At 35.4% G+C, this 24,302-nt stretch overlaps 1 protein-coding gene across 2 annotated transcripts; it reads left to right on the top strand.

Moving 5' to 3' along the window:
* The first annotated feature begins 2,048 nt into the window (after positions 1–2,048).
* On the top strand, positions 2,049–22,871 carry LOC135582705 (mediator of RNA polymerase II transcription subunit 15a-like). Of its 2 annotated transcripts, none has more exons than XM_065078586.1 (11): positions 2,049–2,588; positions 5,938–6,049; positions 6,763–6,886; positions 11,887–13,266; positions 16,862–16,932; positions 17,719–17,793; positions 17,916–19,340; positions 20,479–20,829; positions 21,816–22,007; positions 22,102–22,190; positions 22,281–22,871. In XM_065078586.1, exons 1-11 carry the CDS (start codon positions 2,470–2,472, stop codon positions 22,480–22,482), a joined length of 4,140 nt encoding a protein of 1,379 aa, XP_064934658.1. In that variant the 5' UTR covers positions 2,049–2,469; the 3' UTR covers positions 22,483–22,871. The 2 variants fall into 2 exon arrangements, with proteins under 2 accessions (XP_064934658.1, XP_064934657.1); XM_065078585.1 differs by having other exon boundaries at positions 17,910–19,340.
* Positions 22,872–24,302: the final 1,431 nt, after the last annotated feature.

Below are 24,302 nucleotides of genomic sequence, written 5' to 3'. Positions count from 1 at the left end.
TGAAAATAACAACCTAATGGATCCGTCTCGTCCGTCATCGAACATACATTATTATTTTCTTGAATTGTGTATCGGACGGTTCGAACTGTCCGTCCATTGATCATCAGTTTAGCTTTTCCTTTTGGAATATGTGAGTCATGACAATCTTTGTTGGCAGTTGAAGTAGGTAAACACTGCTGATGTTCAGGTGTGATGTTTAAACTGTGATGTTTCAAGAGTTTGGAATTAAGATTTGGTGTATTCAATTTTGATCATCAATGTAGTGCGGTGTAATCGATTCGACTTGATTTGTTCTTTCAGTTTTATAGTGCTTGGAGAGGGTTCTTAAGTAGATGGAGAATACAATCGATAGAGAATCTCTCTGTAGCTAAAAATGAAATTCTTGTATTTAATAACCCTTATTTCGTTTCAATAAAAGACTATATCGGATATGTCCAATCGGATTCTTTCATCAATCAAATTAATTTTAGTTTATTGAACGTCGACTAAAAACATTTAAAAGAGCTTAAATCAAGACCTGTATTGTTATATAGATTTATTTTAGTTAAGATTTTAATATGTAAAAAATAATATATACTGATTACCAAACTTAATTATTTCTTATCATAGATTAAAAAATACTATATTCTTTTTCTTATTTTATTTTATTTGCCATGATTGACTTTTTATTTTTTTAGTCTTTTTTATTTGCTTCCATTTAAAACTTTAATGTTCGTTTATTCCCTTTTATCTTAATTTATCTTTAGTTTATTTTTATTTTCTTATATTTGAATTTTTTATCTTTTGAATTTTGAATTTTTATCTTAATTTATCCAACGTATGATGTTCGACATGTTACATCTTTTATCATTTTTATTCGTTTTGAATAGCATAGATAATTTATAAAAAAAGGATTTTTCACACTACTGTTTGACTTCTCCTCAACTATACAATGGTTTGCTCTTAGTTTCTGCACCATTTACAATTCTTGTGTTTTTTGGGATAAAGTAAGATTTATAATTTAAAAAAATTCAAAAAAATAACTCCAATCGGTTTAAAGATGTATTAAATTGTTTCCAAGATAAAATCAGTATAAAAAAAGAGCATAGATCAAGAAACAAACATCGATAACTTTTTATAAATACATAAATTATCACATTAATGACAATAAAGGAATGAAAATTTAACTTATTGTTGCATATAATAAATGTTTTTATTTATTATTTTTTGAATACTTATTATTTTTTATATTTATGATAATTGTAATAGTATGATTTCTGAAAAAATCGATCTTTTTTATTTTTTTTTTCGAAAGGTGTCCCCCATTTTTTTTTTATTTAATATCTTTTTTTTTCCTCTGATGCCCTAAATGCTCTTCATTGTTGCCCACTGCCTCTACATGATCGCCTAAGATCGATCGCCTCCATATGATCGTTTTGACATGCTCTTTCAACATAGTCTTCTACGTCTTATCTTATTTTTTTCTTCTTGTTATATTCAATCACACAAAAATGATGAAGCCTCACGATGAAAAAATATCGGGATATTAGATGAAAAATTATTAAATAATAATAAAAAGTTAGGATATCTTTTCATAAAGCTAAAAGGGAGATCCTTTTAGGGAAATCACCTATTTGTAATAATATTTAAATTTCTTATATATAAATATTTAAATATCTAACTCTATGTAAAATATTTTTAAGTTAATTTTTTTAAATATATATATTTTTTTCTCTATATCTTCTCACCTCATTTATATTAATTATTATATCTTTTTAAAAGACATCATCTATATGTCTTCGTAACACTCATCCATCGTCATAAGAAAATGACACTTCAACCCCGATAAATGAGATCTTAAAAATACAGTAATATAAATTCTTTTATATCTGAAAGTAAAAATATCAGCTAATTTAATTAGTAAAAATTCTGATAATTTATCATAGGATCTTAACACGAATTTTATATTTATTGTTTATTCTTTAAAAAATCACCTATGTCTATCATCAAACTACATAGGTCATCAAACTACATAGGTTTTCTTTTAGAAGGGGCAAATTAAGAAGCAGGCGGTCTCAAAAAGGTGCTGAGCGCAGATTCGCTGGGTATATATATGAAACAAGTGTGCCATTATTCTAGCGGCGGTTGGAACTTGTCGATGGGGTGAAGAAACATGGAGTGCGTGTCCCATAAATAATTTGCTCATTCGTCAGCATCGGACTACTGGTATTGGTGGGAGGGAGTAGTTTTCTTCTCGGCTGCTGTGTTCGATGTTTGAAGGGAATCCCCCACCGCACGATTCCTCCCTTCCCCCAAAGCTTTCTTTCAACGCCCCCCCTCTCTCTCTCGGCTCTTCGCACGTTTCTCGCTCGTCCTCGGCAACCCACTTTTTCGTTGTTGCCGGATCGATTTCCCCGCGGATTCCCATCTCCTTTGATTTCCCCGGCTCTGAGATCTCAATTTGAGGGGTGCGTGCTTTAGATCCTTCCGATGGAGGGGAATAGTTGGAGGCCGGCTCAGGGGGAGAGCGCCGCCGCCTCGGATGGGGGATCCGGCGACTGGAGGACCCAACTCCAGCCGGAGGCGCGGCACAGGATTGTAAATAAGATGTAAGTGGACTATTTCCTCTTCCTCAAAGTTTTGTTGGTTTTCCTGATGTGAAGGCGTCTATCATCGCTCGATTTTGGTCGATATTTTTGAATTTATAGCAGTCTTTTGGGTGAGGTTAAGGTCCTTCTGTGGTTTGGATGTGAAAAATCTAAAGCACTTGAGAAAAAAATATTATTGTTGTTGTTATTATCTTGTTAGGGTTTTTGTTCGTGTAATTTGCACGGCGGTCTTTTTCTTTCGATAATGAACTCGTCGTTTCCTTGAGAAACGAGTCAAATTTTCTTTTAGTCACCTCTCTATCCACTTCAACTTCGTTTCAAATTTTGATATTCATTAATCGATCACATCGTCCACCTATGCAAATACGCGTGCTTATGACATGTCCAAAGGGTTGATCTCTCAGGGTTCTGGTCTCGATTTCATTTCTTGTATCATAGGCTGTGACTGAGGAATGCTCAAAAAATTGGTTTTGTATCCGACCAGGAAATTTTACATGATATCATATTAGTAAACTGTTGGTGGATTGTATGATTGGAACTAAGAGGGAGCTGTGCGGAAAAGTTCAAAATGGGATCTTTCTTATTGCATGTAGTAAGCAGAGGCCGTTGAGTCTGTTGAGTGGGGAGAAAGTTTGATCTCTGATATCTTTGGATTTTCAAATGCGATACAGTTAAGATTCCTATACATCTTTCACTGTCTATGTGGCCGATACAGATTCCCATAGAGGCTCATGCTTTTATTGGGGAAGGGGGATGGATTGGGTAAATATTTTTGGGAGAGAATTGAAAGATAACATAAGGCATGGTTCCAAATCAACGAGTACTTTACATCGTGAAGGATCTATTCATCTTTGGAGATGGAGAAATAGCCAATTTGAGAAACAGGTACCACTCAGGTTTTTTGTCCAGCCAATTAACTATCCATCCGTAGATCTTTAAGAAAAGAAAATATCATTTTTTGGAAGCATACTGTTTTAGGTAGCATTTATGGTGTGTGATAGCAAATAGGAAGAATTCGGTCTCCGTATCAACCTACGTTGATGATTGGCCCCCTTGAAATTTGCCGCTTTATCATTCGCTTAATAGATCTTGTCAGATGCATCAAGTGACTTAAGAAAAACTATCTTGTTGAAATAAGCAAGGAAGTTGATGATGCTCATTTTTGCTGGCCCTAACATCATTGTGACACCATAAAGGTCAGGCCTCTTTGTTTTTTGAATAATTTAATCCAGTCACTAAGCTCTTTGAAATCCTCATCTAGATGTGTCACGTATCTCTCTTGGGTTGGGAGGACAACATGCTTCGGTATCATGGACCTTTGGTTGTATGTGCTAGGATCGTATGAAAGTTGAACTACGTTGTAATTGCTTTTCTAAATGGAAGAGATCCAAGCTAAGAAAGGAAGAATAAACATAAGCCCCAACCTAATTGCATGAAAGTATCTTACTGATTAGGTTCAGATTTATCTTAATTTGGAAAGAAATCAGACCAGATCTTGAGATTTCAATCTTCCTATGTTACAAATCAACCTCCCTTAGTGATCTTCAATGAAGTTTTGAGAGATTTGGCTTTTGGGGGGTGGGCTGGTTGGGGTGGGTGGGTGATTTTAAAGTGCCCAACGAGACCCCCCCAATGGGTTTCGTTGGGGCAAATCATATCTGGGTGGGTTTTTCGCCTGGTAATGGATCTGTGTTTAGTGGTAAGTCCTGTACAAGGGGGTTATGGTGATAACCCCTTCAACTGGTCTTGAATCTGTTGGTAAAGAGTGGTATGAGGCTTGGCTACCAGTTGGACTGGTAAATACCACCAGTACCATAATGGTGTGGGCGGTAAAGAGTTACTTAATGCAGCCATATAACAAAGAATTCAATCAAAATCGAATTTGCCTAGGATGATTTGGATATGGATCAGATGTATCGTATGAGAATCTAGTAATACCACAATAACACAAACTATGCCTAATTGTCCAACAGTACGGTGAACATGAGTTATCTTGAGGCTAAATTTTGAAGTTTGTATCTGTTAATTAGATTTGCACTTGATGGGTGCCCTATACCAGAGATGTCTGCAATTTGACTATCCCGCTCTTTCTATATAAGAGACATCTTCAAGCTTTCCTTTTTGATAAATAAATTCAATGTGTAAACAATGTACATATTTGTTTCCTGTAAACTTATCTTTGTATTTTTTGTATCTTTAGCTCTATGTTTAACGTTACTAATGGCTTCATCATTCTTTTCCCATATCTTTAGCTCTATATTTCATGATACTACAGAAATTTTTTTTTCTGTAGTTACTAACTTCTAACTTGGAACTTAGGCTGACTCTGCTTTTACTAAAATAAAATAAATTAGAAAAATTATATACATTGTTGGAACATCATTGGAACATGCTTGGGAAGGTAATCTGAACTCGTGAGTTCAAATATATCGAGTATGTCTATTGTAAAAAAAAGAACATAATTGTTTAAAACTTTTGTTTGGCACTGAAAAGTGATCCATCATGCATTTTGTGGATCAGATACTGATATATAATGTATAGTCATGGCTATACTGACATATAATGTATACTCATGGCTTTTTGTTAGTCATTAGTTACTATGCTAGTTACACTGGAGTCCCTATCATATACCTTTTCTTGGTTGATATAATCGATAATTCTTTTGCTCTTGGTTTTCCATCACATGCCATTTTTAGTTAGTGTTGGCCAAGGAATGCCATATCGTGTACCGGACCCATATGGGTTGTTGGTCGGACCGGTATGTACCGGTGAATACTGGCTTATCATGTGATACCAACACATGGTGCATTGGTATCGATCAGTGTTTCGAAGACGAAGAAGAAGGGGAAGAGGAAGCAACAGTAGAGGAGGAAGAAGAGGATGCGCTGGAGGAAGGAGGAGGAAGGATGAAGGGGTGGTCATGGAGGAAGAGGAGGAGAAGAGGGGGGAGCGTACTAGGGACTGGTGACAGTGAACAACAATGACAGCATTGGTTCCATGTGGCTTACGAGAAGAGCGCTCACACTTGTGGGCCCTAATTGGTGTTTTTGTTTTCTTTGTTTTTGTATGGATTTGTACTGGACTAGTACAAAGCGGAAGGTATGTACTGGTACTGGCATTGATTTAAAAGAAAAAGTCTTAAGAAGTCTTGTTTCATATTTTTACTCTTTTTTCCACTCGCTTTATTAGAGTTTCATACACTATTTGTTCACACTATAGCATGTGCAATTTTGGAAAAAATTCTGTTGATCAGTTAGTGGTTCTCATTCATTTTTCTTTCTCCTGGTTCTCAAAATTTATTCTGTTCATAATTTTCACTTTGTAAGAGTTCAATGTTCTCTATATGTAGAATGGAAACTTTGAAGAGGCACCTGCCTATCTCTGTGCCCGAGGGCATAAATGAACTTCAGAAAATTGCTATTCGGTTTGAGGAGAAGATATATACTGCAGCTTCTAATCAGGTAAATTTACGTATCTGTCTTTAATCTTGGTCATTGCTTTGCCCTTGTTAGGTGCGTTCTCAACCAATGTTTGAAATGCTGGTTGGACCAGTACATATAGACTGGTGTTTATCGGTCTAACTAAGGTGCAATACTAGTTGGCATTTAAATTTTTTAAATTTTTTATGCTACCGGGTTGTACAGTTAAGCATATTGTACAGTGTATTAGTACTATGCTAGTCTGACCTTTTGCTAAAAACAGTACCAGACTGGTTTTTGTAACCTTGTGGTCGTTGCTTGTTTTGGTGGTATTTACATTTTGGTTTGATGACAATGTTTTGATAGTATTTGCCTTTTTCGTCTATTGATAATATTTTTATGAATAGTCTTCTTACATGCTGAAAAATGAAGAAGCACAAAAAATAGCCTTTTGTAGTGCTCTCTTGCTGCCCATAGTAACTCTTTTGTTGCATTCAAGTACCAGAATTTGTTGTTTGTTATAATTTCATCCTTGAGAAAAACATGATGCTTACTGGCTATAAGCTTGATAAATAAACAGTACATGTTAATAGGCTGTGGATGAGATTACTCTTGAGCATTTTGCATGACTAATTTGGATCTGTACCATATATGTCTTTCAGAATCCAATGGAAAAAAATCTATTTGTTTATTCTTGCTTATTGGTATGAACAGTAAGCTCTGTATGAAATATTTTTTTCTTTCTAATTTCTCAGCCTGATTATTTGAGGAAAATTTCTCTAAAAATGCTTTCAATGGAGAATAAGTCTCAGCATTCTGCTTCAATTAACCCTTCAATATCCAACAGCGCAGTTCTCAACCAAAATTCTGCAGACCCAGGTAGGTACCATGAAAAGCTTTCTTTTCTGTACAAATTAGACATTCTGAATTATGGATAAGATATATTTTATTCAAAATATCACAGTCAATTTTGTTTACTTCTATCCTTTTGTGTATTGTGTATATTATAATATTACTACTTATATTCATTCTTTTTCATATAAAATGAATCTATAGATTCTTTTTTATTTTGTCCTGTGTACTTCTCTGTGGTTCTCGAGTGTTTAAATGACATTTGCCAGACTTTGAAGTTATTGAAGATTTTATACACCATCCTGTGCCCATCTTTTATCTTGTTGTCATCTAGGTGTTTGATCTTTCATCTTTCTTGATTTTCATCTCTTTGTAAGTTCTTCAGTGTTCTTACTTTGACAAGAGCTGTGCTATTATTTGATAATTTTGTCATGGTTTTGACTGGATTATACTTTATAAAACCTGGAACTTGAGTTGTTTAAATTGAACTTCTTTTACATTGTTCTAAATTGCTGTTGTGGTCGAGTATTTACTTTTTGTCCTTGCTTATACATTAATATAACTGAGGAGGTATACAATCATCTGAAGCTGGTTGTATATTAATATAACTTGCTAGGCAAGTTGGACTGGCTGAGAAGCTGCCTCCTCTCGAATGACGGCCTTTTCTGGAGAGGTGGACCTTATTATTATTTATTTGTTAGCTTTAAACATTTGAAGCCTTTTAGATAAAGAACAATCCAGTGATCCACCAAATGTTTCACTGGATTTTAAAAGTCTGTGCAGAAAAGAAATTGGTCGAAGTCATTTGGCACATGCTGTCACCCTAAACTGGTTTATTTACTATGTAGTGAGGGGACTTTAAGTGTTGGCAAATAAATCAATTTATATTGATTCTGAGGCCAAAAGAACATACAGGAGAGTTGAAAGAGTCATATGCTAAAATTTAATGTTTTGTGTATATTGAATTTGAAGATGCAGTATACTAGAAAATAAAACCATATTTTTTTTATTATCTTGGCCTCTGACTACAAACCAAGGTTCGTTTTACCGATCCATACTGGTGTACCAATAAACTATCAATAAGATATAGCTGTACCAAGCCATATTGAGCATACCAACATACGGTACATGAGGCCATACTAACGTCTCACTCATATCGGTCCCTTGTCGGACCAGTATATACCGCCCATACCAACACACGGTACGTTGTGGTACAACAAACCTTGCCACAAACTATTATTTTTGAGTAGTAGATACTCTAGAAATGTGGTAAATAGGTGATTTGCTGATATTTGTGAAGTATGACATCGGGAAGACGCACTAAATTCTAGCTGGATCAAATAACAACTTGTACACTTAAATTTGATGATGGCTTACGGTTATAAACAATAGCAATAAGAATGATTCGATTCCTCTCAGATAAATTACAAGGCAAAATTATTTTGTTACATCTTTTAGATTGGAAATGCTAGCTAATCAGCTAAGACATTATCGTGCTTACCCAAATGACTTTTCCATTCCATAATTAAAATGTTCATTTAAATGATTATAATTAGTTGACAATGTCTGTGGGGGATATGCTTCTTTCATGTTATATATTCTGCAGGCCCTACACAATTATAATCATTCAATTGAAAACTTGTTAGTGGTAGTTAAGTTTTGGATGTGCATCTCAATATTACTTAATTGTGAGGTTTAGCATTTAAACTAGATGAGGCTTCATGTAACTATGACCCTTGAAAATAAGTTTGCTAGGTCAAAATTTGTTAATGTTTATGTTCTCGATAAAATCAGTGTATTTTTATTTATGAGTAAATATTGATGTGCATAATGAACTATAATCATGTACAAAGTCTGTGAACTCTTTTTGTTATTTTGTATTACGAAACAAGGTTCAAGGATTTAAGCTTCAAATGGGAGATATAGGTTCATTGAACTTGTGAATTTGGAATTACTTTGGGAAGCTTTTCCCTTGATAACACCTTTTTAAAAAATATTTCCTAGAGGATGTTAAAGCAGTCTTACATGTGTCATAGCTCTAATTATAATGGCATTTTTTGTGCAAAAAAAATAATAACTCTGACAATAATTTCTAATCTAACGCGTGAAATTGCTATCGTAAAGTGATTTCGGTAAAACTACTAGTCACAATATCATTGTTCCCAAAACAAAATATGCTATTCACAACAATAATTTTAGGATTCCCTAAATCATAAAAAATGATGTTTATTTTTTAATTATTATAAAAAGAGCTATTTTTAAAATATATTTTTAAAAGGTCTATCTAGGAAACATTTTATTTTGGATGAAAGAATTTACACATATATTTGGTACCTACAGATTGTTTGTTGCAATAGTATAGGTGTGGGACTATGACTATATCCTATTGACATGGTGCACATTGATCAATTAAACTATGTTTCAATTTCTGTATGTGAGTTTGAAACTATAACAGATACCACCTACCTAGTGTTTGCTAGTTACAGGTGCTCTGTAAGTCAATCACGTAAGTGATGACACATGTGACATGCTACATAATCTTTTTTGTTATTATTTTTATGATATTTTCTCATTTTATATTGGATGATAAATATATTGTTATGTCCTTCGACCTGTGCAATGAGAATTGGATCATTATGAGATCATGATATAATGATTCACCTTTAAACACAGACCCTAAATATTCTTGGTCATAGGTTACTCGAGAGGGACATCAAGATAACTGGACAGATTGATGTGCTATATACCTGTTCATATGATGGAGGCAGTTTGTCTCATAGCTGCTTGTGTGGGGACACTGTACATGTGCTCATTGGAGAATGAGTTCACTGAATGATCCGCTTATAGAATGCTGGTCAGTTAATGATATCTTATCGTCAGATAGTAATTCCGTAGTTCCAGTTGTGAATCTGGTCCTTAGACTTGAGACACCAAGGATGTCTTGTTTGAGTACTTCATTCTTTAATATTAGACTTATAAGTCTAAAAGTTTCAGATCTAGTACATTCGGTCATTGGGAATGATAGCTCACCTTGTGAAGGCAAACGAGTGGTAATAGAGGATCATCCACTCTCGGTATCATGAGAGGAATATCCTGTGTGCTCTCACTCAAGCAAATCCCTAACCACGGTCGATCAGATCGTGATGAATCCAATAAGCGCGAGATTCGGATCGAGAGAGGAGTTCTCTAGGAGAATCTGATTAGAGTAAGACTCTTATGGATTTCGTATGGGCATGACAGTACCATGCCCTGTATACGATCTCAGGGATATTAGATAAACGAGGGACTATAGATACACGGTAACTGAGGGCAGATAGGTCCAATGGATTAGATCTCTCAGTATCGTCTAGGGACTATGGCATAGTGGCTTAGTACATCCATGGTCGATGAGTTGAGTGAATTATTATGGAGATAATAATTCACTGAGTCAAAATGAGTTTTGACAAGTGCAACTCACGGCCAGTTCAATATTGGGCCTAGAGGGTTATACACATATGGTGGACAACACGATGAGTAGAGGATTAAATATGAGATATCCAATAAGCCTCTATTTTATTGGATCCATTGGGTGAGACCCAATAGGGTTTAGAGTGATTATTGGACAGGGATCCAATATCCATTAAGCCAGGATAATTGGATGGAGATTCAGTACCTATTAAGGCAGGATCCATTAGGGTAAGTAAAGAGGGTTCTCTATATATAGGAGTTGGGGCTTAAAGGGATCATAGGCTAGACCCCTATTGTCACCACCTCTTTCATCTCCTCCCTACTTCTTCCTCCAGTCGACTGTCCCTCTCTGGTGTGGTGCGAGAGGATAGCAAGAGAGATCGACCCCTCGGTTGCTGCGGCGTGGTGATGCGCGAACACGAGGAAAGAACGTGCTGCACCAGAAGGTGCGTCATTGCCGCATCCGCTGCGTGAATCACCGCTAGAGAGGAGTTTGCAAGAGCTCCTTCATCCACAAACCGAGATCTATAGATTAGGGGATATACGATTTCTCCTAGGTGAGAACGTCTCACACCCCTTAGGCGGTTTTATCGCTTTCGAGTTTTTCGCTTCCGATCATCGCACGACGATTCAATAAGATTGTTTTGGGAAATCAGTTTTTATTTTCACTTTCCACTGCACATGTGATACTCCCCAAGGTTTCCCAACAGTGCTGATGCTCATTTAGCATTTTGTTTACTGGTTTAAGTCACCTGATAATGATAAGATGAGTGGTATTCATATATGGGTTAGGTACTTGAACATTTCAGTGTTGATAAACCATTAGAGATATGAAAATCCTTCATTAAACATGGGATTGTTTCTGCTTATTTTCCAGAAAAGGTAAATGTATCGGAATGATTTTTACATTTTGTCTTCAAAGATTTACCACATAAGAAAGGTGTAGGCACACACCATGCTGAACTATGCTGAAGGTGTTGAACTATTGCTAAGCTATCTTTTTGGCTGTGCTAGCTGATAGAAAGGTGTGGACTGACATGACATGTAATCTAGCAATGCTAGAAAGACATAGGAGACTCCCATGCCACAAAGAGGCAATCCTTATTCCTTGGCTCAACATATGTAGTAGCACATATGAGATAGTTCAACAAGGACTTGCAACCTAGTTGAAGCTACACCTTCTATATAAATATTTATGAGGAATGAGGACAACTAATAGAAACCACAAACCTCATTGCCCAACCAGCACATGTTACTGTGGGGAATATTCACTAGATGTGGCCTGCATCAAGTGTCATGGCCACATGGGCATGTGACTCACATATGACTAGCATCAGGACATCATGGTGTCATGTAGTAAGTCATGGCTGGGCACCATTTGTGTTGCAGCAAGTAAATGTTTGTTAATGTGACTGAGATTTTATTCCCAGAGCCATCCCTATAAGAAGTTGAAGAAAGCATATTAATCTAAGGTTTGTTAAAGTAAAAGCTGTGGTTGGAGGCTTGGAACTTGTAGACATGAAATTCATTTTTTGAGGGTTCAAACTTCTTGGGACTTACCAAATATGCTTCCTTGATAGCATTGCTTGGTGTACAATCACAAGCCAACCAAGGGCAACCATTATCTGTCTCTATGGTGAATCAACCTTCAGCAAGGCAACAAATTTTGTCCCAGAATATTCAGAACAACACTTTGGCTATGGCACAAAATCCTGCCAATCTTTCCTCTGCATTATCATCCATCACAGGCCTTAGTCAGTCCAACATATCTGGTGTTAGCCAGATATCTAACCTACAGAACATGCCTGGCATATCACAAAATTCTGCCAACAACTCTCTGGGACAAACTGCAGCACCAGATCTTTATTCAAACACACAAAGGCCGATGCAAGGAAGGCAACAACAGCAACAACTTATTTCTCAACAGCAGCATCAAACACAAAATCAACTTCTATTACAGCATCAGTTTCAACAACAGTATATGAAGCAGAAATTTCAACAATCTTCACTCTTGCAACCGCATGTTCAGCAGCAGCAGCAGCAGCAATCTCTGATGCAAACAACCCAACTGCAATCTTCTCAGCAGCCTCTGATGCAGATCGGGTCCAATTTTCAGTCAGGCCAGTCCGCCATGCAGCAGACACAGCCTGGAGCAATCCAGTCAGCTGTACAACCTGGCCTTCAACAAAATCAGCTAAGTACTGTTCAGCAATCTGCCCCCTCCTTGCTTCAGCAACATCCACAATCAATTGCCAGACAACAACAGCAATCACAGTCTGCCATGCTTCAACAATCAACTTCAATGCAGCAACAGCCAACTTCAGCACCTCAGCAATCAAATTTACCCATGCAGCAGCATCAGCAGCAGCAAATAATAGGTCAACAAACAAATATTTCAAATGTCCAACAGACCCAATTAATTGGGCAACAAACGAGTGCCACAGAGATGCAACAATCACAGAGAGTGTCAATTCAACAGAATAATCTTTTAAACATGCAACAGCCCCACCATTTGTTGAATCAACATCAACAACAGCAGTTAGGCAACCAAAGTAACATGTCAGGGCTTCAACAACAGCAGCAACAACAGCAGCAGCAGCAAATACTTGGGTCTTTATCTAATGTCTCAAATATGCAGCCACATCAGCGCCCTATGCATATACATCAACAACCAAAGACCACAATACAACAGCAGCAGCAAAACCAGCAGGCACCACTGGCAATGCTGCAACCACAAGGTCAACAGCCCCAACATCAATCATCACAGCAGCAATTGCTTTCTCAGTTCCAATCTCAGCCTGCATCATTGCAACAGCAACTGGTGCAACAACATCCAAGTTCCATGCAACGAGAGATGCAACAAAGAATTCAAGCTTCAGGTTTGCTTTCCCAGAATGCAATTGAGCAGCAGAAGCAATTTGTTCAATCACAAATAGGACTTCAGGAGGTCTCATCTAGTAGTAAGTCATAACATTTAATGAATTCAGTTGTCCCCCTTAACTGGTGGATGTTTTCTTATAACTTATTTGCTTTTTGTTGCACATAGTGAACATTTGATGGTATAAAGACTAAAGAGTATATGCTTGGTTTTATGATTGGTGGAACAATCAAGAATTTAATACTGGTGCCTTCTCAAAATCTCAGGGTGTCACATCCTTTCTAGAAATTTGACTTGAAAATCTGGCTTATTATGTTAGATATAGCTGAAAGGCAATGATTTTTTTTGTGTGGCAATAGGCCATAATTTTTCATATTTTGTTTAAAATGATCCTTTTACTGAACAACTATAATTTATTGTACCCTTTGGAATATTCTAGACTTTAAATCCTCTTGGATATACCTGCCATCATTAAAAGGATCATTGGGCTATGCATGCTACAACAAAAAAAAGTTATAATGTCTTGACTGATGTAGGACAACCCTAAAAGGGATGCTTAATATGAAGAGAAATGGTGGGGTAGGTAAATAAAAAACGCTAAAACGGGGAGAGAGTGGAGGTGAGAGAAACTTGATTTGTAGACATATTAATTTAAGTAATAAAGAACAAAAGCTGAAGTTCAGCGCATACCAAGATCATCAAGGAGCACTTTGGCATCCTTATGGTTGACTTCTGATGATGAGAGATTGATTTATGGGTCTTCGTTGTAAGTTAGCTGAGGGGAGAGAAAAGTAGGAGATAATCGTGGACTTGCTCCAAGTTCTTTGACTCGCATCAGGGTAAAGTTGTGACCTCACTCCACTCACATAGTTTGTGGGAAACAAAACTATTATTCATTCAAGGTTTGATGATGCTATTATAATGCTTAGCCTCTTTATATAGGCCACAATTATAATAAAAAAAGAAGTTAACTAAAAAGGATGAAAATAAAAGTTGCTTCAAGATGATTTAATAGTTTTGTATATAAAAGTTGCTTAGCCTCTTTATATAGGCCACAATTATTATAGTTTTATTTTTTATAATACTTTTATAAAAAATAAAAGTATCTAGTTATATTTTGAGAAAAGTTTTCAGAATAGTTTTGTAAAATAATCTTCCTTTATGTATGATATTCTTCTTTTCTTGCAAGATGATGATTTTGTAGAATAATTTTCCTTCTTTGTGCATGATGATCATCCTTTTTCGAAAGATGATTCTTGTAATATTCTCTTATTTATTTTCTTTTTCTACTTTATTATCAATCTAGTAAATGAGATAGTAATTGTGCAAGATGTTGTCACGTTGCAACCCTAAAATGTCAATTGAACCCGAACCTGAGTTTACCATCAATTCAAAGTGATTCGGTTCGACCCTTTTTCTTTCCACATCTTTGAAATTTAGCCTGATTTTCATCGTCAACCTTTTGAGGTTGGCTACATATGAAGCTTTGTTTAGGGCAACATCACTTGTCAAACCCAGTGCAAATTTATCTTTTCGTTGTTTCTAGTAATTTTTTCTTATGTTCCTCTATTTCTCCTCTTAGCATTTATCTTAATTAACTCCGCTATCTAATTTTAACATCTAAAATTTTCTTAGACATCTCCATGCCACCTTAGTAGCTTCTCCATCATTTTTTTTTTCTATTGAGGCTATAATTATTATTCATGTGTGTAAACATTTTTTTCTTTATGTTTTTTAATAACTTCATCAATCCATCTCAACAATCCCATTTCAGCATCATTGATCTTTTGCATATGTTTTTTCTCACTGCATAACTGATAGAATTATTGAGAACAGTGGTTGTATGTTATATAACAATCAACCTAAGGGGAACACAATGATCAAGCATAACTCATGATGATCCTCTACAATTTAACTGTTCCTTCTTTAACTCTGAATTATGTCTTCATTAGTCTCTTTTTCCTGTAGAATAATAGATTTAAGGCACCTAAAACTTTTACTTCTAGAATTTTCTTAGCTTTCTTAAATCTTAACTATACGTCTTACTGTTGTCTTGATATAGCTGAAATTACAGTTGGTGTATTTTGTTTGACCTACTTAGTTTAGAATGCTTAGTTTTTAGTGTTTGTCACTGAAGCTCAAGTTTAATATTAATCGAATTAAATTTCATCAGCAAACAACATGCACCATGAAAGTTTATAATGTATGTTACCAATAAATCCATCCATTTACTAAAGTGAGAATTTAAGGACTAAAGGCATATCCTTGACTTAGATTTAGTGTTATAGGGAAATCTCTAGGAACTCCTATAATTCAAACACTGGTGACAACTCTTTTTTTCTTAGAACTAATGACAACTGTATTACACAGCTTTTATCACATCAATATAACTGCATTGCCCCCTATTTTCTGAGAGCAATTTGACAAATCTGCAGAACCCATTTGTCGTTTTTAAGTGAAGAGTTAAAGGACTCAAAGCAAACCTCTGATGCACATTTCTAGGGTAATCTTATAGTCCTAACATTTATAATAACTCTATATACATCACTTTTATTACTTCAATATAACAACTAATTGCCATTTTTCTATGATCCAACACAATAAATCTTTATGATCTCTATTGTAGGTTTTCTTAAGATCAATGCAAATCATGTCGAGACTTCCTTCTTCTTTGTATATATATTTTCCCACTAATTGTCTTTCTGACATGATTAATCTTTCAGGCTTTGAAATAAATGATTTTCAAGAATACTTGTGTGATATCTTAGTTTTTTGTTTAATTATTTATTCTCTCTCAAAGTTGTGTGACAAATTTGGTAAATTCTTCAACAATATGAGTAGCATTGTACATCTCCCTTATTCTTGTATATTTGTACAGAAACTTATTTATTCATATGTGCTACTTTAATGTATAAAAATATATTACTTTCTAGCTACTTCCTACTTTATGTATTGTGCCCATGTTAACATGGCATGACACAACTGATTGTATGAGATATGAATCTGACTTGGCCAGAATAACCAAAAGGCCAAACCAGAGTTAAAAGGAGGATAAAAATATAAATTTTGCTACTTCTGAAAAATAATAATCAAGTTTCTAATCTCATACTTGGAAGCTTACAATCTCATCTATTTGTTGAGATTGGCTATTGTGCCCAACCTCATACTTTAGAAACATCACTTTGGATCATCATGGTTATTTGTGTAACCTTACCAAAGTTTATGTGATCTATGTACTTACACTGATGCTGCTCATATCAGAAGTAGGGATCATAACTGGACCACCTCTGTTCCAAAAGTTGGGTGATATTTTGAGCTTTGATATCTCCAGGGCTTTTTGTGACTGTGCTTCTTAATGATTTAATATATTTGTTATGGGAAAATTATCACTTTTTATGGCAGTGGACAGGATTTTCTTGAACGAATGATGATGTCAGCGATTTACATCTTGTTCCCTGCTGATCAATGTTTGCTTTAGGTTCTGTTTCTTCAACATCATATCATGCTAGTCTAAATCTCACAATTTAACTCGAGCTGTTGTTCTTCAATTTGCTTTTAAATAGTCTGTACTGGTAATCTTTGAGCTTTGAATAACTTTTGCTGCCAATTGGGAGTGCATTACTGGTTTTTACCTACTTAGGTTTATTTTATTTTTATGTTTACTTTTTTTTTTACAGAGGCACTGGATTCTTCAGCTCAAACAGGACATGTTGGCATCATTGATTGGCAGGAGGAGATTTATCAGAAGGTGTATAACATAAAACTTGAGTTCTTTTCTTGTTTTTCATTCCTGTTTTACCTTGATTTCTCAATTATGGAAGAATTAATTAAATTAATTGGCCTGTATGAAGTTGGAGATGTATTAAGAGATAAATCAATTCATAGTTGGTCTGATGCTGAACATGTTGAATATCAATCTTCGATACAATGTAAATACTGGTATTTTTATATATTGTAGGATATTGCCCTATAATAAACTCAGTGATGGGTAAACATTTATGTAGGCACACTAAGATAGATACCACTATTCTATTTTTATTGCCAAGTGACATGAGCTTAGAGTGTCATTTAATTAGGTTCATTTGTGCTGAGCAATGACATGTTATAGGAAAACTCTTAGAGCCTGAGTAAAAGAAAAACTCGTAGAGCCAAAGACATTATCCAGTAGAATTCACACAATCTTTTCTCCACTAGAAAGGTTCCTAACATCTTGCCTCTTTGAAATTGTTATAGCAGATTTCACCATCTCCAATGTACCAAGGATGGAAATACATGCACTGCTCTGTGCAGATTTAATGTTCTTTCTGTGAATTGGCATTTCTAAGTCCTGTTATTTGCCTATCATTTGATTATTATTTTATGTTCTGATGATGTTAGGCCTTGAGTACATGAATGTTTTACATCTTTATATAGATATCTATATGTGGATGTCAAATTTATGTTACTGAGCTTTGTGATGAAGCCATAAAACTATGGTAAAGCGACATATTAATTGAGCTCTATGATGAAACTTCATTTACTTTTTTATGGGCAGATAAAATCCATGAAGGAGCTCTACTTTGCAGATTTGACTGAGCTTTACCAAAAGATTGTTCTAAAGTTGCAGCAGGTTTTTGAGTTTCTTATTTGTGGTTCACTTTCTTTTAAGATTCACAGGATTTCTGAAAATAAAATGAAACTTATTTGGTGACATTTCCTTTTATGTTTTCTCTTGTATCTTGCTAGTTGCAGCATGATGTGCTTATGCCGTCTGTGAAGACATCTGAACAATTTGATAAAATGAAAAGTTATAAGATTATGTTAGAGCGTACATTACATATTTTGCAATTACCCAGGAGCAATATTCAACTTGGTTTGAAAGACAAACTCCCATTGTATGAGAAGCAAATAACGACTTTTCTAGCTACAAATAAGAAAAAGGTTGTCCCTTCACAGCCTCCTGGACAGCAACAATTTCAGCATCCTGGTGGACATCCTCAATCCATGTCTCAACAACAATCATCTCAAGTTCCTCAAGTGCAGCAACATGACAATTATGCAAACCAGCAAATGAATCTTCAAGGTTCAACAACTTCAGTGCAGCCAGCTGCTATGCCAAGTATGCAACATGGTTCTGTACCTTTATCAACACATTTTGGTGTTCCAACACCTCAACAGAACATGACAAATGCATTACAGACTGGTTCTGCAATTGATTCTGCCCAAGGGAGTTCTTTTAGTTCATTGCAGCAGGGAGGAATTGCATCCATGCAACAGGGTGGTCTGGTATCCGGGCAAGGTTCTATTAATGTTCCTCCGCAGACCAATGCCAATGTTATGTCAAACGGCTCAATGAATTCACTGCAAAACAATATTAATTCCAAGCAACCAAGTTCTAATGCAATACAGCAGCAGCATTTTAAGCAGGAGCAGCAGCAGCAGCAGCATATGCAAAATCAACAACTAAAGCAGCAATTTCAACAGCGTAATATGCAGCAACAAATAATTCAGCAACAACAAAAGCAGCAACTACTTCAGGTGCAACAGCCTCTGCAGCAACAGTTGCAACAACAGCAGCAAAAACAACACCAAACATCACAGCTGCCAGTACACCAATTGTCACAGCTCAATCAATCAAATGAAATCAATGAGTTGAAGTTTAGACAAGGGCCTGGCGTTAAACCAGGACTTTATCAACAGCATTTCTTGCCTAATCAACGCCACAGCTATTATCAGCAATTGAAATCTGGTGCTGCTTTTCCAATTTCATCACCTCAAAACTTTCAAGCTTCATCTCCCCAGATTTCTCACCATTCTTCTCCTCAACTCGATCAGCACAGTCTGCTATCATCTCAAATAAAAACTGGAACACCTTTGCAGTCGGCTAACTCACCATTCGATCCATCTCCTTCCACACCTATAGCCCCCTCACCTATTCCAGGAGATGAGAAACAAATTTCTGGCATTACATCAGTGCCAAATGCAGGACGTGTTGGACATCAACCAACAGCTGTAGCTCCTCAAGCTCAATCACTTGCTGTTACTACGCCTGGAATATCAGCTTCACCTTTGCTGGCAGAATTTACCAGTCCTGATGGAAATCAGACCAACCATACAAATTCAGGTGCTGCTAAAGCAATTACAACAGAAAGGCCATTTGAACGCTTAATAAAAGTGGTTAGTAATTTTTTTTTCATTTTATGAATCTTGGGCAGAATTATTTAGTAGCATGGTAGATAAAGTTATCAAATGTATCCTTTTATCTCCTGCGCAAAGTGAGATGTGCAACAGGAATTCACATGTAGCCATGCAGCCCATGATAGTAAGTAAATGTATCTGCTGAATGTAATGACAACAAACTACAAAGATTATGTATCTGCCCAATCATACATATCTTTCTAAGTAAATCATGAGTTACAAGATGTAGTTTAAGAGTTCCAGGAGGCCTGGCCTAAAAAGAAAACATGTATTCATTTTGTAGCAAGCGGCAAAAATAAGTGTAAAACCATTTCCTCCTGAAACAATCAGTATTCTCTTACCTGTACCATTTACATCACTGTAAGACCTTATTTTTCTAGATCATTTAATAAACATTTTATAGATGATTTAAGTATAGAGATGGACAATAGCGATAAGTTTAAGTATCATAGATTTGTTCATAAAATTAAATAAAATATGGTATAAGAAACTCTAAAAAGAATTGAGAATAAGTAAGAGTGTGGGATCTAATGGTATCCTTATTTAGGGTTTGGAAGAATTTAAAAGATCTAAGAGTACATTGGTTGATTATATTTATTTAACAATTTTGAATATAAAAAAGATTGCTGATGATTTATTTAACAATTTTGAATATCAAAAACCTTTTTTGGGGAAGAATTTAAAAGGTCTAGGAGTACATTGGTATTTACCAATTTCGTAGTACCAATTTGTAAGAATAAGGGAGATATTTAAAGCTACTCTAACTACAAAGGAATTAAGATAATAAATTATACTATCAAACTTTGGGAAAGGGTGGTTGAAGGTAGATAATAAGTGAAATAAGTTTTTTTTTTTAACCAATTTAGTTTTATGTCCAGAAGATCAATCATCATAGAAGTTATTTATTTATCAAATAATGAAAAAATTGTGCATGATTTTTAATAGCTTAGAATAGCCTTTGATAAAGAGTCTCTCGAGAGAGTCGACACTATTATGGTAAATTTTAGAACACAAAAGATAAATCTATTTATTACATAGTTGACACAAAATATATGCATATTATCTATTATTATTGTAGTATCATGATCAATACCTAACATGAATGAAGTTCTTTCAGATACGATCATCAACACCCAAGGCCCTGAGTTCTGCTGTTAGTGATATTGGGTCCGTTGTTAGCATAATAGACAGGATAGCAGGTTCAGCACCAGCACCAGGAAATGGTTCTAGGGCTGCAGTAGGTGAAGATTTAGTTGCCATGACAAAGTGTCGTTTGCAGGCTAGAAGTTTCATGTCACAGGATGGAAGTGCTACTACCAAAAAAATGAAGCGTGACACAAGTGCCATGCCCTTGAATAATGTGTCATCTGCTGGAAGTGTAAATGATAGCTTTAAACACTCATATGGTCTTGATACATCCGAGTTAGAGTCGACTGCAACATCACGTGTCAAGCGGCAGAAGGTTGAGGTGTGTTACTGTGCAGTTGATTTTTTTCAGGCAATGTGGAACTTTTATGCTTATTTTGCATTTATTTGGTTACTTTCCTTTTGTGTGGATTTCTTAGCTTCTTTGTAGTTTCAAATTTGGATATGCTATATAATCCCATATCTAGCCAGTTCTCTTTCAAACTTCTGTATAACCATTCAAAGCTTAATTTGTTCATGTATTGTTCTTCTGAAGTTGCAATTTTAAACTTTTGAACCCTAAAGTAGTAATACTGAATATTTTCATCTGGCTGTTGAAGAAAAAGAATTGCCTTTGCACATGTGCATATAATTTTGAAACCTGGTGGTTAAGATTAGTTTAAGAGATATTTACATAGAAAATTGAGTTGCTATGTAGCTGTATATCATAATTTATAAAAGCACCTATGCCTACTCTAATTATAGCTGTGCTACCATTGGATGCATACGTGTGTATATGTTTCACAGTTTCTTTGTATTATTCTAGTTGCATAATACTAGTATTAATGCCCATTTATTGGTAATGAACCGAAACCTCATTGTATCTCCTCCTCAGTGTACCGGAGAAATTTATCTGTTGAACCATCTATTTTTCTCCCATCTACCTTTTTTGTGCATCTGCATGCACACAGTACGGATGGCCAAACATATATGATCTATTCATTTATCATCTGTGAAATAAAAATTTTAAAAGAACCTGTTGATTACTACAAATTTTGAAAGAGGAAAAGAATTTGTTCTTATGCGGAATTGTATACTTGTGTAATAAGGAAACAGATCAAGTGTTTATGGTTGGTATACAGAATTAAGAGAAATCTATTTCTGATCTTTTAACAAAGAAATGTGTTGTACCTTACGTGTTTTCCTTTGTTATAATTAGTTATAATAATTCTTTCCTTCTCTTTGTAAGCACTTTTTCATTCCTCTAGTGATATGTTGTGATATTTCTTTCCTTTTTTTTCATTAGATCTCAATACTGTTTAACTGCAGGTAAATCATGCATTACTCGAGGAGATCAGGGAGATAAACCAGCGGCTAATTGGTACAGTGGTTAACATAAGTGAGGAAGATACCGATTCAAATTCTGCTGCTCCACAAGGTGAAGGAACAATAGTGAAATGTGTCTTCACTACTGTGGCTTTATGCCCGAGCCTGAAGTCTCAGTTTGCTTCGGAACACATGGTGAGCTTCAACTAGTACAATAGTTTATGTACATGAAGTACCTTAAGATCTGCATTTGATGTTCATGTTTTTCTCACGTTTTTTGGTCATCCAGAGTCCAATTCTACCTCTGAGGTTGCTTGTTCCTGCTAATTATCCAAAATGTTCTCCTGTTCTCTTGGACAAGTTTCCAGATGAGCAAAGGTTAGACATAATACTAAACATTATCTGTCAGCCAGTAGTGGGAGGTCAACAGGAAGCTGACCCAATTTTGTTATTCTGATGTTATGGTAGGGAATCTGATGATCTGTCTGTCAAAGCTAGGTCGACATTCATCATTTCTCTCCGTGGCCTATCACAGCCCATGTCGCTGGGAGAGATGGCAAGAACATGGGATGTCAGTGCCCGTAAGGTAATAACGGAATATGCACGACAGACTGGAGGAGGCACCTTTAGCTCAAGATATGGTGCTTGGGAAAATTGTGTAGCTGCTTGATGTTCCATCCATGATGTGGTTGAGGATGCTTGTTGGAAATAGTTGAAAGCTTTGGCAGATAAATCATCACGCTGCTAAGCTAGGCCACTATGGATAATACTGATTATTTCTTGCTTCCGAAGAAAATATGTGAGGAATTGGCATGAACCTATTCCGAAGACAATAGGGCAGGAATTGGAATGAACCGACAATATATTTACAGGTCTTCAATTTTTATAGTATTCCTGCAATGGTCTGTAATTATCAGCATATCCTACCAAGTACGGAAAGCTTATCATTATCTGTTGTATCAAGTATTGTTCTCTCCCAACTTTCTTGTCTGTGACGTGCAGAATTGTAAAACTGCCGCTTTAAGAATTCTGTGGAAGTGATAAATGTTTCATGTTTAATGACTTGGGATCTATCTGACTGATCATTTGGAGAATATGCGGAGTACATATACGGGGAAGCATATTTGACTTTTTTCCATTATAAGGGTTTTTGTTTTCATTTTTTATTTTCAATTTGAAGTCAATGCAGCTCAAATTCACTACTAGTAATGGTTCGTTTACAGGGTTTTATATATCATAGTGTTACATGGTCTTGGCTTCACCAGATTACAAAATGTAGGAAGGGAAGAGTTATGGCTGCAGATTATGTAGTTTGTGTAGTTTATGTAGTTTACAAAAGTTGAATTGGTTCAGTATTGAGGCCAATTATGATTGTAGTTTGTGTAGGTTTTGGAGTACTAGAAAAATCCTTTACGAATGTCCAAAACTAAATTCTGTGAACTCATGGATATCAATTAATACTTGAAGACTTCGATGAGAGTTCCAGCGATGTCCTATCATTAATCTAAATTTAAATATTTTACTCAAAAAATTGGAGGTTGTGAAGATCGGTCGAGAGTGCATTCTTAAAACAAATTACTTTGTGAACTTTTTTTAAAGAGTTCTTATACTTACAAAAATTATTAAGATAACATCTGTAGTCGTGTGAAAAAATCATTTTATCTATTCTTTTATCGGATTCATCATCGTCCACATCTCATGAGGGTTACCTTTATTGATTTCGTCAGCTCCTATTGACTTTGTCAGCCCAACAACTTCAAACGTCGTAGAGATAATGATGACGAAGGTATGCACCCTCCTTCTCCTTCTTACCTTGCAATTGATGGTGAGGGGATCCCTTCTCTTTCCTCACTTGTGGTCAACGACAAAAGTAGTTGTGGGCAACAATGAAATATCCTCTTCGCTTTGTGATCGACGACAAGAGCGCACAGTAACCCTCTCTCCTTCTTTTCTCGTAGTCGATGGGCATGCCCCTTTTCTTTCTCCCATGTAGGCGAGCGAATGATAGTGAGGAGACGAGTCTGTAAATAATAATGACAAAAGCTACGAGCATTTGTTTAAGATAAAAAAGGATAAATAATGGGGTAGAGACATGACGAAGGACGATGATTGATAGGGGTAAAAGGGTTATTTGAAAAAAAAAAGCATTGTATAATTTTTTTAAAAAGTATGAGTTTTTTTTAATATATATATGTATATATATGTGTGTATATGTATATATATATATGTGTATATATATATATATGTATATATATATATGTGTGTATATATATATGTGTATATATATATATGTATAAATATATATATGTATATGTATATGTATATGTATATATGTATATGTATATATATATACATATATACATATACATATACATATACATATATATATATATATATATATACGTGGACTTAAAAGGGATTAATATGAATATGTGCAATTTTCCGATACAAAACATCTTTGTCTTTTTCATCGAGAGGAAAAAGCCCCAT

This window comes from Musa acuminata, chromosome BXJ1-8 (assembly GCF_036884655.1).
Source record: "Musa acuminata AAA Group cultivar baxijiao chromosome BXJ1-8, Cavendish_Baxijiao_AAA, whole genome shotgun sequence".
Taxonomy (NCBI): Eukaryota; Viridiplantae; Streptophyta; class Magnoliopsida; order Zingiberales; family Musaceae; genus Musa; species Musa acuminata.
Note: the sequence above shows the minus strand (reverse complement) of the source record. Positions and strands in the feature narration are given on the sequence as shown.